This window comes from Acipenser ruthenus, chromosome 25 (genome assembly GCF_902713425.1).
Source record: "Acipenser ruthenus chromosome 25, fAciRut3.2 maternal haplotype, whole genome shotgun sequence".
In the NCBI taxonomy this organism is placed as follows: domain Eukaryota; kingdom Metazoa; phylum Chordata; class Actinopteri; order Acipenseriformes; family Acipenseridae; genus Acipenser; species Acipenser ruthenus.
Genome location: NC_081213.1, coordinates 9,946,132 through 9,961,586, shown reverse-complemented (window position 1 = coordinate 9,961,586; position 15,455 = coordinate 9,946,132). Strand labels below are relative to the sequence as shown.

Below are 15,455 nucleotides of genomic sequence, written 5' to 3'. Positions count from 1 at the left end.
GTGGAAGGAGTTGAAAACATTTGTTTCTTCTCGTTTTCAGCGATTCTTTTGCAAATGAAAAGTGTTTTGAAATGTCAGAGAAATAACACATAGAATAAAACATTGTGATTTTTGCCAACTAACATGTTCTAGTATTCTCCACCACGGGGAGTATTGCAGACTTTCTATAGCAATTGAAAAACAAACAGCAGCTAGAAAGACATTACTATATAGTATCGCATGTTGGCTTAGTTTAAAACAATTCAAATTTCTTATAAAGGACTAACATTTTAAATGTGCTTCTCTTTACTCTAAAAGTACAGTACTTCCATCCAAGTCAACTTCCTTAAGAAAAACACCACTGCCGTCAGGTTTTACTGAAGAATAAAACTTTTATTTACTTGTTTTATTATTTAAAGGTAGTTATAATTACAAAGTCTCAAACTGCACTCTGTACAACACGTTTTCAGAATATACAACTCAGCATGATGACATTTAAATAACAAAAGGAAACTACAATCAAAACAGAAGACGAGAGGTGGGACTCAGCATTGTCTGGAGAGGCGCGGCACGGCACACGCTCCTGAATGACACCAGAGAGAGAGGAGGAGAGAGGGGTCTGCCAGCAACAAAGTACTGCAAAGGAATTCAATGTCTTTCTTTGCATTCCTAATAGCATCATTTAGAAATTATTACCTTGAGCTGAAATCTAGTGTTAAATAAAAGTTTTGCAATTGGACCAAAAACCTCAGCTAGGTTTCGTTCTTTCAACATCTGAAGTTCTAACCAGACCCTGAAGCCCTCCTCCTTCCTCCCTCTTCCTCGGTGCGATCCAGCTCAGCTTCCAGGAGACGACACGGAGACACGCTACTCATTTCACAAAATATATATATAAAAAAAAAAAAAAAATACAAAGAAATTAAAAAAGGCTATGCAGAAAACATTCCTGTGTTTAAAGTGCAATACTGCAGACACACGCACACGAGTTTGGATCAGGACTCCGAGTACCCCCCCCCCCCCCCTCACACACACACACACACACACACACACCAACTCTCGACATGAGAGTGGATCACTTCTCCCTGGCCCTATATTTCCCAAGGCAAGGCTGAATCAAAACATCCAGAACTGTGGAATCAACACTGAAGACATTGAAAAAGACTTCTAGTTCAAATTAAATCACTGAATTTATTACATTTCTTTCTGTATTTCTAAATGAAAGAGCACAGTGTCCTTGTATCACTTCCCTGTTCTAGACAGAACAGTCTTCAGTGAATAGAAACCTCCCATTTGCATAGACAAGAGCTCAATTCAGATCCTATCTCTTCAAATTCAGTTACAAAAAACAAAAAATAAATAAATAGAAATCACACTGTGCATGACATTAGAACTGGACAAGCCCCCGTCCTGCACACAGAGAAACCCTCCCATCCGGGTACATGCAGCTCCCAGAGCTCTGGGAAACCTACGTTTGCTGTGAGCCTCTCAAAACACAGAGCACATGGGAAACTGAAACCTGCCTCTCTCATTCCCTGGAACTGAGACCCAACAAAACATTCCCAGTGCAATGACACTGCAAACAGTACAACGAACATTGTTACAAAGAACACTGACAGCATGTACCGGCGCCCCTCTCTGTGCAGGGAAACACCCCAGAGAAAATGCAACTGAGGACCAACGTGAAAAAAATAATCATTTAAAAAAATACTGTTTAATGCAACCAAAATATACAACACACCCCATCAATAACTGTGCAAAACAACACAAACTATTTTTTGAAAACAACAGCAGCTGTGCAAATCAAAGCAAGGGAAGGGTGGAGGTTTAGAAGCAGTGAGGTGAAGGGGGTCTGTGTCAACATGAACAGACAAATACCAGGACTGCACTAATAATCTCATTGTGGCGTGTACAGAGTCCTCCAATCCACACTTTTCAATGCTGCCCTTTCACAGGTCATCTATCTATATATCTATATCAGTATAAAATTCTACACACATCTATATTGGGAGGTTAGGTTTCTGACTTTGTAATTATGCTTTGGAATACCAAACATTGGGCCTTCACTTCTGTAGCTGGTGGTGTGGCTGCTTCAGTTAATACTGCTAGAAGGGTGCGATTTACCAAAAAATGAAATGGGGGCTCTTTGGTATTCGCAAAAGATGCCAAACATGCCGACCAAGGACACATGGGCTTCAAGTGAACAACACTGTAGTGGAGACATAAACTAACAAGAGGATGGAGACGCGTGCGTCCAAGACACAATGCTGACAGCTCCTCAAACTCTTTCACACCATGAATTTAAGAGCTGAACTTCCTGCTATTAAACAGGTGTCCTAATTCAACTGCACCCACTGCTGCTCCACTGAGAAACACAGCAAACAATTCACTGCAGAGCTAGTGATTCAAGCTCTTTGCCTCTGCAAACAAATTCCTGAGCATGCACAGACAGGAAATGCGACAGCAATACGAATAATCACCTGCACAAACAGCCCTGCTTCTCCCCCACTGCACAGCACACAGACTGAGACAGGAGAGCCGCTGCAGGCTGGACCGTGAAGGCTGTGATGAGCTGAACCTGACTGGAGCTCCCGCACCCTGTCCTGTATTTAGTGTTTATAGGGAGTGGAGAACAGCGGGGTTCAGGATTGCTGTACTGAATTCAATGAGGGGGCAGCCTCTTCAAAATGAGTGCCATTAGATTCATTACGGTTCTTTTAGTATTTCTAAACTTCGAAATGTTGCTCTATTCAATGAGGGTGCAACCCTCTTAGACAGAAGAGCGGGCACAGCGACACATGTCACATCCCTTCCAAATATGCCGACTGTCCTACAGTGCGTTCACATTCAAAAGACAAGCCTGTTGATGAACATTTAAAAATACTACACGAAACTGAAGTGACAGACATGTTGACTAGAAGGCACGGAAAAAGGCTTCTAGTCAAATCTTGTGTCATTATTCACCAGGTCTGTTTTATACTTCTCAATTTCGCTTGATTTACAAACACACGCAGATGTTTAAGACAAATCAAATTTCAGAGCAGCCAGGCTTTAAAAAAAAAAACTAAAATCACACAACAAAAAGCACATTAACAATAACAATAAAAATGAAATAGGAAAATAAAAAGAACAAAAAGTTGAAAGAAATTCCTCCTGAACAAGCAGGCTGAGGGCAGCGCGGAGCTCCAGGCCTGTGCAATGCTGTGTGCCTCGTCAGAGTCTCTGCTGGAGTGAGCCCCACGGAGCACAGCTGTTCAGAAACAGGGAGGGGAGGGTGTCATGTCATGTAGCGTGTGATCACTCTACAGGGAGGGGGGGTGTCGTGTCATGTAGCGTGTGATCACTGCAGGGAGGGGAGGGCGTCACGTCACGTCATGTAGCGTGTGATCACTCTGCAGGGAGGGGAGGGTGTCATGTCATGTAGCGTGTGATCACTCTGCAGGGAGGGGAGGGTGTCATGTCATGTAGCGTGTGATCACTCTGCAGGGAGGAGAGGGTGTCATGTCATGTAGCGTGTGATCACTCTGCAGGGAGGAGAGGGTGTCATGTCATGTAGCGTGTGATCACTCTGCAGGGAGGAGAGGGTGTCATGTCATGTAGCGTGTGATCACTCTGCAGGGAGGAGAGGGTGTCATGTCATGTAGCGTGTGATCACTCTGCAGGGAGGAGAGGGTGTCATGTAGCGTGTGATCACTCTACAGGGAGGGGGGGTGTCGTGTCATGTAGCGTGTGATCACTGCAGGGAGGGGAGGGCGTCACGTCACGTCATGTAGCGTGTGATCACTCTGCAGGGAGGGGAGGGTGTCATGTCATGTAGCGTGTGATCACTCTACAGGGAGGGGGGGTGTCGTGTCATGTAGCGTGTGATCACTGCAGGGAGGGGAGGGCGTCACGTCACGTCATGTAGCGTGTGATCACTCTGCAGGGAGGGGAGGGTGTCATGTCATGTAGCGTGTGATCGCTCGCAGTGCGTACAGCAAGGCTGCCTGCATTCTGGCTTCCAGGAGCAGTAAGTTCACATGGACCTGAAAGAGGTAATAGGATTGTATTATTATTATTTTATTAACTTTGTTTTGCAGTTTGAGGGTAAAATAAATATAAAGTGTGGAGATTCTGGACATAGAAATACCAAAACAAAAACATACAAAGTTCAATGGTTTAATCTGAAGTCTTTCTCAATGTCATACAAATATCTGAATCCAAAACCCTTCCAGCATTTAAAGCAATGAAACAGGCCTCTAGTTGAAATGATTGTCATTGAGAAATATTACAAGAAATGTAATCCTTCCAATGACAGTTCTGGATGATGAAGAGTCTGGGTTACAGACTGGAGAACTCTACTAGCAGGTATCTGTCTCTGCAGTCAATCAATACAGATCACTGCTCCCTGGTTCACTCCAGTTCCCCTGTTGGGATTGGCTGTACCGTTACCGTGGGATTCACAGAGCCCAATCAGCACTGGTCTTGGGCTGCCCAATGCTAACTTCAGTGAGCTGATAATATGCAATACACACTAAAATACTAAAAGCAACTTAATAAATTTAACTAATTCAAGTCTTTTAGAGTTTCTAAATGTAGCACTAGTGAGGGTATAATGTTTGATTGGTGGCTTATTTATTTATTGCAAGTGTATTACAAAAGCACAGCTCTCAATGGAGCGAGCGTGTGGAGCTGGAGCAGGCGGGAGCCCTTACCTTCTCTGAGTGCCGGAAGTGTCTCCAGAACGCATGGTACATGCTGTAGCTCGTCTTCTCAGGGTAGCACGCCACCGTTTTAATGTACACCTTCAGACTGCGCTCCAGCAGATGATTCACATCTCCATAATCATAATCGTCAAACCTGCCGACACAACGAGGGCTTTAAAAAGGGGCTTTACTTTAACTGGTGCAACATTCTCACTGCAGCACAGTGCTCTAACCACGGAGCTACATGAACACACTGCAGCACAGTGCTCTAACCACGGAGCTACTCAAACACACTGCAGCACAGTGCTCCAACCACGGAGCAACGTGAACACACTGCAGCACAGTGCTCTAACCACCGAGATACTCGAACACACTGCAGCACGGTGCTCTAACCACCGAGTCTCAAGCCACTGAGCTATTCAAAGCCACTGCCTTCCTCTCTGCAGCCCAGCTCTTTATATCTCCCTGGGCCTCGCTCACCGGATTCCGAAGACGCAGTGGATGTAGTTCCACACGGCCTTGCGCAGCATTTTGGTGTCCACCCCGCTGTGCATAGCCATGGTGTTGTAGGTGAGGTTGTAGACGGTCTGGAACTTCTCATCCAGGAGCTGCCCTACGTCTGGGTAGAGCCGGTTCATCAGGGAGTAGCCGTGATCCTCCCACGAGTAATCCTGCACAGCACAGGGGAGCAGGGAGAGGAGAACACTTACTACAGCACAGGGAGAGGAGAACACTTACTACAGCACAGACAGAGGGAGAGAACACTTACTACAGCACAGGGGGAGAGGAGAACACTTACTACAGCACAGACAGGGAGAGAGGAGAACACTTACGACAGCACAGGGGAGAGGAGAGCACTTACTACAGCACAGGGAGAGGAGAGAGAGGAGAACACTTGCACTAAAACTACAGCTCAGACTGCAGCACAGGTAAGCAGAGTCCTAGAGCACTTACAGGTGGTTGATATTTCAGTCTACGAGGAGACGGTGGTGCAAAGTGACCAGCTAGAGCCAAGAAAAATTCAGCTCTATCAACCAGTCTCCTCACTGGACTAGAGAGACTCAAATCACCCTCACAGTGACACATGAAGTATGAACCAGCCTGAACATTACAAACACCTCTGAATGTTTGCTTACTTACTATGAGGTGGAAAGCATGCTTTGAATTATTTTCTTTTCCCCCTTATTTTTATTGCATAGATTTTAAGTTGACCATTACTGAACAACTGGAAACTTTGCACAGTACGATTGCACTATGAAAACCATTTGAAAAAAACAAACACAAAACCCTTTGTTAATTTGAGGCCCAGAGACAGTGGTGCTCACATGTCACCGTGAAAGCAGCAGCATCAGTACCTGTGCTCGGAAGGTAGGGGGCGTCTGCTCCCCTCTGCGTGTGAAATCCTCATACCCAAAATCAGGGTCCTCCACGAAGCGGGACACGCTGGCAAGGGGAAGCCTCTTGCTGTCATCTACACCAGGGGGGTGACAAAAACACGCCCATTACAGTGTGGTCCAGGCTCAACATCTCCAAGCACAGGGCTGTACAATCTTACTGCGGTATTCCAAGGAGGGCAATGTGCATGTTCAATCTAAACCACAAGCACCAGCGTCAATCATGCACACAGCTAGCTAGCTAGCTTGAAAAATACAGAATTATTAGATTACAATTACAAAATAATAAAAATCTACAGTTCTTAGCTAAAAAAAGCACAGCACAAGTTTGAATTGTCTGAGCCAGCTGTACGTGTAGCAGTATGTCTCGTGTGTGCGTATGCATGTGTAGCAGTGGGTCTCGTGTGCGTAGCAGGGTCTTGTGTGCGCGTGTAGCAGTGGGTCGTGTGTAGCAGTGGGTCGTGTGCGTGTGTGTGTAGCAGTGGGTCATGTGCGCGTGTGTGTGTGTAGCAGTGAGTCTTGTGTGTGTGTGTGTGGCAGTGGGTCATGTGCGTGCATGTGTGTGTGTGTAGCAGTGGGTCGTGTCCGTGTGTAGCAGTGGGTCGTGTGAGTGTGTGTGTGTGTGTGTGTGTGTGTGTGTGTGTGTGTAGCAGGTGAGTCTTGTGTGTGTGTGTGTAGCAGTGGGTCGTATGCGTGTGTGTGTGCGTGTGTAGCAGTGGGTCATGTGCGTACCAGTAGGAGTGACCAGCAGGCTCTCTCTCTTCTCCCTCTCGAAGCGCACTGCCATCTCCTCCTGGCTCGCCTCCTCCTCCTGCTCCTGCAGCAGCTTCATCTTCCTCATGAGAGCCTCCACCTCACACAGGGCCTCCGCCTGGGGAGAAGGGACAGTCATGAGAGCCTCGCACAGGGCCTCCGCCTGGGGAGAAAGGGCAGTCATGAGAGCCTCGCACAGGGCCTCCGCCTGGAAGGGGCAGCCATGAGAGCCTCGCACAGGGCCTCCGTCTGGGGAGAAGGGACAGTCAGGGGGAGACAAGTGCTACCCAATAATCTCAAATATTACTGTCAAGCGATATAGCACGGATTCCAAGAGAGCGACAAAACCACTCAGCATTTCAGAGTGACCTTAACCAAAAAATGAATGATTATTCCTGGTATACGGGCTGTATTCTCTGCAGGAGGATGTCCCAGTAAATAACAAGCCGCGACAGGACAGAGTGGTTTATTCAGGACATCCTAAAAACCGTACACCACGAACGAACGAACGTTCAACATTCTGCTTATACCAGAAGTATATATTTAAAATAAATAGCAATAACTTTTTTTTTTTTTTTTTTTAAATATTGCATCAATTAAATCATGGGTTATTTTGCCTAGCAGATCTTTCATTTTCAGCGGACTGTGCTTCAACAGGGATTCATTTCCAACCCTGTTTATGGCCGCTTCACAAAACGTCTTTAGACAGAACCTTGAGCTCAGTCTGTCAGTTTCAGCAGCACACCATTGGATTGGAATGACAGCACAGACACATTCGTAAGCATGTTATTCCACATATCCCACGCTAGATATACATGTGGTAGCTCCATGAGACATGCAGTGCTCACTCATTATACAGCGTCCCTTTGTACTGCTGTACTGGGCACAGGACACCAATGGCTATGTCTCTTATCAATGGCTCCGGCTACAGCATTATAAAGAGGGAGCACTGTAGATGGGTCAAGAGCCATACTTTAAAACAGCGCTGGCCTACTGTGATTCGATGAGACTCACCCTGGGCACGCTGCCCCCACCCTCACCCCTGGGGCTGTCGGTCGGGCAGGGGGACGGTGGTCGGAAGGCGTGGCCCCCCTCGTGGTCAGGCTCAGGGTTGACTCCGCAGCCGAACACAAAGGAGGACAGCGAGTGATAGTGAGTAAGGAGGACAACAGCGTGGATCAGCTCAGCCAGGGACCAGCAGCCTTCACCACCCGGCTTCAACAGCACCTGGGAGAGGAGGAGAGAGTTCTACTGAAATGAACACACTGCTCCAAACAATACAGTCTCATTTGCAACATCTCTAGGAGGAGGAGTGTTAGGCATGATTTAAAATGCATTTATAATGCCAAACACACTCCCCTCTGAACACCACTGAATGCGTATGTCGGTAATGGAGACCGACCTTCTCGTGATCCCCACAGCTCCAGTTTTGTACCGCATCTGTACGCAAGTTAAACTGATTTTGCAGGTTTGTAATCTATAGTTTGTCGTTGCAGGTTAAAGCAGTTCCCTGCCCGTCCTGTCGGGGGCGCTCACCTCGATGTGCTCCTTGGTGATGAGCCAGGGCCGGTGTGCCAGCAGCTTGTTCAGCTCGTTCAGGTTCCGCAGCTTTTGGGGGGCACAGGAGAGTCCGCCTAGCCACTGGGGGTCCCCCCCTACCTGCAGGAACTCTGCGGTGTGCAGCTGGACGAGGTAGGAGCACTGGTGACGGGCCACGGCCTGGATAGAGAGACAGAGGGGAGACACGCCTTTACAAGCCCTTCAAAAGAAACTCCACCGACGCAGAACGCTAGCAATCCCATCAAAGGCCACATTGTTGCAAGATGTATACACAGTGCTCTGGGAAGTTATTCAAACGCTAATTTAAAATTACTTAAAACTTAGACAATACTAAACAGCATAGCAGGGGACTGAAGGGGGACTCAGGGGGATGCAGTGTGCGCAGGGGTAGGGGACTCCCCGTGCTGGGGATGCAGTGTGCGCAGGGGTAGGGGACTCCCTGTGCTGGGGATGCAGTGTGCGCAGGGGTAGGGGACTCCCCGTGCTGGGGATGCAGTGTGCGCAGGGGTAGGGGACTCCCCGTGCTGGGGATGCAGTGTGCGCAGGGGTAGGGGACTCCCCGTGCTGGGGATGCAGTGTGCGCAGGGATAGGGGACTCACCATGATGGCTATGAAGTGTCTCCAGGGGTAGGGCAGGGGCCCGTCCAGCCGCAGCAGGGAGTGCTGAGTGCGCAGGAAGCAGGCAAGGTACTCAGTGTGCAGACCCATCACCATGGTGACGTGATCGAGGCGGCCCAGTGACACGAAGGCCTCCCTCAGGATCGGCTGCACCACGCCCTCCTCCACCATCTCAACACAGACAGAGACAGAGACACAAGGTCAGAGTGAGACAGAGACACCATCTCAACACAGAGACACAGGGTCAGAGAGAGAGAGAGAGAGAGAGAGAGTATGTTGTTGTGTATGTAGGCATGTATGTATTATGTAAATACTTATTGTCCTGATACATGTTTATTGTTAGTAGTGATATGTTTTTTTTTGTTTGTTTGTTTTTTTTAACTGTACTTTATAAATCAGTTTGTTTATATATATGTATTCATGATGCATTGTATATATACACATGTCTGTATTGTATAATTGCTTTGGCAACACCTGCTATTGTAAGTCTTGCCAATAAAGCACCATTACATTGAGAGAGAGAGAGAGAGAGAGAGAGAGAGAGAGAGAGAGAGAGAGAGAGAGAGAGAGAGAGAGAGAGAGAGAGAGAGAGAGAGACAGCACCTTTAGTCATCCAACCATCATATGTCAGTTTGGACAAAGCTGAGGTATTAAAAACTGATAGAATTAATAAATTAAGCAGTTTAAACCATTTCCTTTACTAATGCTTAATTAGCCACGTCTCAGTAGGCAGTCACTAGAAGTCTAAATAACCTTGGAGGTGATGAACAGCCTGCTCACACTACCTAAACAATGCACAAAAACGTGACTGAATAAAACAGCACTGTGCAATCAACATGTGCTTAAACCATGTGCTTATTTAGCTAGTGGATGATTTCGTGTGGACAGGATCGAATTCAGAGCACAGTGCAATGCAATGGCCGTCATAACCCTTACTAGTATACATTTGTTTACACCAACACATGCTCTCACAGGACTCTCTCAAGGACATAGTGTTTATTCTATATAGAAAGCTTCTGGAAGCAGCCCAGCTCCTCCCCGGTTATACAGGGTGCCTGCCTGCCTGCCTGGTCTGAAGGAATACGCTTCCTGGCAGGTCAGAGTTTGAATGAAGCCCATGCTTTTCTTCTGAAATGCTGGATCAAGCTTGCATCAGATCACTGTCCTCAGTGCTGCAAGGCACCTGGTTGAGAAACTGCATTCCTGAGCACAGCCCCACTGGCTGTCTGATGACTCAGCTGGGACAGGCAGCTCATCAGCACCAAGGATTCCAATGCCTACCAGCAACTGGGCTGGCACGGTCATCACAGCTGGGGACTGGGAGAAGAGTGAAGCCTGCCTCGTGCTCAGAGCTGAGAGACAGAGGGAGGCAGGCAGTGTGGTGTAGTACTCAGAGCAGAGAGACTGGGAGAAGAGTGAGGGAGACAGGCAGTGTGGTCTAGTGCTCAGAGCTGAAAGACAGAGGGAGGGAGGCAGTGTGGTGTAGTTGTTAGAGCTAAGGAGACAGAGGGAGGGAGGGAGGCAGTGTGGTCTAGTGTTTAGAGCTGAGGGACTGAGCGGTAAAGAGGGAGGGAGGCAGTGTGGTGTAGTGCTCAGAGCTGAGAGACAGAGGAAGGGAGGCAATGTGGTGTAGTGGTTGGATCTGAGGGACTGGGAGGGAGGAAGATTCACCATAAGATAAATGGCGACTGGAATCATACACGTAATTTGCTACAGCAGTCCTTTCGGAAACCTCTATGAAGTTAGTGTGCATCAGCACTTGTAACACACTGGGGGAAGGTATTGGTGCGCAGAATTAGAGTGCACCCTACCTCCTCTACGGGGATGAAGAAGCTGGGTCCCTGCCCCAGCGCCTGTGGGATCTGAACACCGCGCTCCTGTGGAGAGAAGAAAAAACCTTTAAGAGATCTGGGGGGGGGGGGGTCAGGGTCTAACATGTTATCAAACCTCTGTACACGAAGCAAGAACAGCGGATTGAGAAACATGAAAACACTGCGAGCTGACTGCATCACCAAGCAGACACAGAGAGAGACAGAGCTGCTCCAACTCTTTCATTTTTTAAACACTAAAACAAAGCACTGCTCCAGACGCTGCACACATCGTCACTTGGCAGTCTGAATGGAGCGGCAATCAAACACACACAGCGCCGCTGTGCACTTCATGTCCCTGTTCTATAGCGCTATTCAATCAAAGTATAGGAGGACAGCCATCAAACACAAGCATGCATTAACAACACTGACAAGAACTGCAGTTCACTGAAGTTGTACAGGGTATCAATACGGTGTGTTCTGGTATGAGAGGGCGGGTCTGCTCCATACAGCTGATGCAACTTGTGGCAAGGGTTTGCATGTGTAGGGGGTACTGAGCACCATAGCACAGGAGTGAGATTAAAAACACAGAGGAAAAAACCGGCTGCACCAACAGCACGCCCCTTAGAGCTGACAGATATTTAAAGTGCTGTTTATCTGGATCAATGCACCCGAGAACAAAGGGAAGAGTGGCTTCCCCTGGCACTGAGGGATATGTTGTTAAATGATCAAACAATCCAGTCCAAGGAGGTCTGTGAATCTCTCTCTGAACTCCAGGGTAAATAAACCCAGAGCCTTGCTGTCTGTCTCACCCCACATTCAATAAAGACCTAAACCTCTGCCTTTCTTTCACAGGGGTTCAGATTATTTGTTTATTTTAGGAGACGTCTTTATCCAAGGTGACTTACAAAGACTAGGGTGTGTGAACTATGCATCAGCTGCAGAGTCACTTACAATTACGTCTCACCCGAAAGACAGAGGACAAGGAGGTTAAGTGACTTGTCAGGGTCACACAATGAGTCAGTGGCTGAGGGGGGATTTGAACCGGGGACCTCCTGGTTACAAGCCCTTTTCTTTAACCACTGGACCACACTAGCCTCCTGGAGCAGCTCTGTCTCTCTCTGGATTGCAGCCTGCATTCATCACAACAAAAACCACCAGTTTCTTTTGTTCGTGGAAGCCCAGGGATACGTTTCAGAGCGTCCCTCCCTATGGAACGTGCGGACAGGGAGCCCCAGAGATCTGCACAAGACCCGCGCAGGACGTCCCACCACGGGAAAACCCTTCTGCATCAGTGCAGTCCAACACAGAAATTCGGAGGTCCCATTTAAACACCTGTTTCCCTTCCTGTAACTGCAGAGTTTGCCTGTGTTACACAACTAGGGCTTCAGGGTCTCTGTTTCACCCTGAATGTTCTACTCTCCGATAAGAATGCAACTGATACCTGTTAAGACATTTGTGTATCTCAATCACAACTATGATTTTTTTTTTTTTTTTTTAAAACAGCATGTAAATCAAAGTAACTTCAAAATTATATCGCAGAAGTCTACCGGGAGCCATAACAGTGTACAGTATTTCAGCCAGGTTAGATATCAAAATGTCTAATGATTCTGTTTGTTTTTCGTTAAGTAGAAAGCTACAAAGCGGTATGCAATTCAATGTTAGTCAAATTATTCAGCAGCTTTCATTCGACTTTATGACACACCAGTTAATTCTAATCGGCCATAGCTGTACAGAATCAAAACTTAAATGTGTCTAATCGTTATTCTAACTGTTTAAAAAAATAAACAAGAAATTAAAATGACATTACCTTCATGGTTTTAATTCAAACTCCCTTTGTTTCTTTAACAAAACAAAAAACACAAAGTCACAAGTGCTTCTTCCCAACACTACGGTCTTACACGGAATGAACTCACACTGGCGGAGAAGCCGCCTTCCGTCATCCCACCTGTATGACGCAGAAGCGCAAATTAATAGAATCGATTGAAAGCCATCACACTGACTGCATACGCAGGGCCTTAATACATTTGATTTGATGTGTAACTTCCATTGTCATAATAAAAGTGATTTGTTTTTCTTATGACTTTATTCCAATTATAAAGACAAGGAAACGCCCTACAGTTTGTTTTTTTAAAGGTAAAATATAAACCCTTTGGATTCCCTGCCCACGCTACTTCTATGTAACGAAACAGCCACACGGGAATTCCCATTAATCTGAAATGAAAACTGCGACCGAGAGTTCCCTTAACACAGAGTCCCTTCAACCTAACGCGAAACACACTGCCGTCTTCATCATGTTCCTTTACATAAAAACGAATAACAACGCGATCAACTTGTACGTACATGGAAAGATCTGTACCAATATGCCCAGGTGCTTGTAAACTAGATCAGCTGCACGAAGCATTTACAAATAACGAAACTAACATAGTAGCGATTCTACCAAGATAAAAAACGGACCTTAACATCAAATAAAACGCAGCTGTGCAATAAAACAATGTTGTTTAAAAGCGGGTCTTGAATTAAAATACAGAACACGCAGTTAAAACGCGTCCACCCTGTGAAACGAGCCGAGGAGCAGTGCTAACCCATTACTGCCATCGCCCTAATTTCAGGACTGGCTACATTGTTCTTTTGCGGAGCATGTTTAACTGGTATCTGTTATCGTAATTCTCTTAATTAGATTGTTACTGACAAAGTACTTATTTTTTTAACCGCAAATGTCTAAATGTAACGTATCAAATGACAAATATAACTTGTGTTCTGATTTTTCTTTTAATAAATGTATTTGGTACTTTAAAGAACACAACACAGACACAAAACCATTCTCGTGGAATGAGTTTACAATGACAGTAACTCAATCTAACATGGTAAATAGTGGCATATTAACTTGGCTTGTGAATTAAACGCGGTGTGCAGTACCTGTACCCGTGTCCGTGTCCGTGTCCGTGTCCGTGTCCCCTCGCAGCGCTCTCGTGGTAAATAGCCGCTTGTTATTAAAACATTGATGTCGGCTGCGTAATGGACGCTGTTGTTGCTCGTCAAGGTACACTCAGCATTAGCATCTTTCATGTTTCTTTCTGAATTCTTGAAATGCCTCGTGCGCCTCGCTCGCCCTCCTTTGAAATCAGTATCCTCGGACTGTGTAAGAGCGGGCGGGCTCTCTCATCACCGCATCCACGCCCTCAAGGGCCGGTCTCAGACTGATACATTACAGCGCGTCGCGGGGGAGTGATTCCAGCTATGCGGAGTTTGCACAGTGGGGGCCTACCAACACTTCAAAACTATTGACGCATTTATTGGATCCAATTACACGACTGTGGATCCTATAGGGATTCACAGACACTACCCGTCAAGCCATTTAAACTGTATAACTCTTGGCAGTGTTTTGGGGGGTATGCGCAATATACGTAACTGAGTCAACTTTAACCTTGATTAGTTAACGCAGAGATGAATACGTCCCAGGCTGGCCTAACCTGCACATCATTTACAATCAATTACTTGTTTAAGTACATGTAGTTTACACACTGCATGATTTAGGCAGCTGTATTCATTATTATTAACTTCTTAGCTGACGCCCTTATCCAGGGCGACTTACAGTCGTTACAAATTCATTACAGATAAGAGCAGTTGTAAAATACAGTACAATCAGTAGTAAATAAGAGCGCATTCAAATGAGAGAAAATAAACACAGTAAATAATTAGGTTTGACAATGAATGAGGCGGTTGAATTTAATAATTTGCTTAGAAGAGTAAATTCCATTAAGAGCCAGTAGTGAGTACAGTACACGGATAAGAACGATTTCAAATAAGAGCGATTACAAAAAACGTGAATGCACCATTAATGTTACAGTGTTAGATCATTACTGTGGTTGAAACAGGTTTGGTACAATACTATTACTTACAATACTTCATTTAAATAAATCCGAAATGGGTTTAAATGCGTTATGAGCAGACAGCATAAGCTCCATTTGAATATAAAGTGTTTCACATATTTTTGTTCTTACAATTAATTACAGTTCATAAATCACTTTAAATAAAATGCGAACGGTTTAAATCATACGAGTTATAAACAAAAAGCAGCGTTTCTATCGGCATGTCTTGTCGATTTGTTCCTGCTTGCGGCACTTTCGGAATGCACTGTAATGGAATGCTGTGTTTTAATCTTCTGTTCCGAACAGTCACGTCTCCTTTGAAGTCTAGTGATGAAGGGAGTCCAGTCTCCGGTTATTTGTTCAATTTCTGCAGCACATGTTGCATCTCGCACTTGGCTGCTACATGTCTCGCTGCATACAGCACGTCTCAAAGCGGGCTGTGAGAGCGTGATCACACACACACGCACACCGAGACGTGAACATAAGAGATTAATCCTCAAACTGAACGCAGTAGGGATTCAAGGACATGCATGCACATGGATTGGGGAGTGGTTAACATGTAGAAAACAGAAAGTACTGATTAGAGGAGAAACCTCAAAATGGAGCAAGGTAACCAGTGTTGTACCACAGGGATCAGTATTAGATCCTCTGCTATTCCTAATCTACATTAATGATTTAGATTCTGGTATAGTAAGCAAACTCGTTAAATTTGCAGACGACACAAAAATAGGAGGAGTGGCAAACACTGTTACAGCAGCAAAGGTCATTCAAAATGATCTAGACAGCATC

The 15,455-nt window shown here is 45.9% G+C and overlaps 1 protein-coding gene across 7 annotated transcripts in view; it reads right to left on the bottom strand.

The window, feature by feature from the left end:
• Positions 1 to 351: 351 nt before the first annotated feature.
• LOC117414093 (sestrin-1) overlaps positions 352 to 15,455 on the bottom strand; it is a 39,162-nt gene continuing 24,058 nt past the window's right edge. Inside the window, exons 1-10 of one of the 7 annotated variants that reach the window (XM_059000336.1) lie at positions 13,714 to 14,173; positions 10,798 to 10,863; positions 8,969 to 9,157; positions 8,345 to 8,527; positions 7,823 to 8,056; positions 6,788 to 6,971; positions 6,017 to 6,132; positions 5,142 to 5,332; positions 4,671 to 4,815; positions 352 to 4,001 (exon numbers count right to left, since the gene is read on the bottom strand). In XM_059000336.1, coding sequence (XP_058856319.1) covers positions 3,915 to 4,001; positions 4,671 to 4,815; positions 5,142 to 5,332; positions 6,017 to 6,132; positions 6,788 to 6,971; positions 7,823 to 8,056; positions 8,345 to 8,527; positions 8,969 to 9,157; positions 10,798 to 10,863; positions 13,714 to 13,863 — 1,545 coding nt within the window. In that variant the 5' untranslated portion in view covers positions 13,864 to 14,173 and the 3' untranslated portion in view covers positions 352 to 3,914. Of the gene's footprint in view, positions 4,002 to 4,670; positions 4,816 to 5,141; positions 5,333 to 6,016; positions 6,133 to 6,787; positions 6,972 to 7,822; positions 8,057 to 8,344; positions 8,528 to 8,968; positions 9,158 to 10,797; positions 10,864 to 12,604; positions 13,635 to 13,713; positions 14,174 to 15,455 lie in introns of those variants that run through there. The other 6 variants (XM_059000337.1, XM_059000338.1, XM_059000334.1 and 3 more) reach the window with 6 other exon arrangements.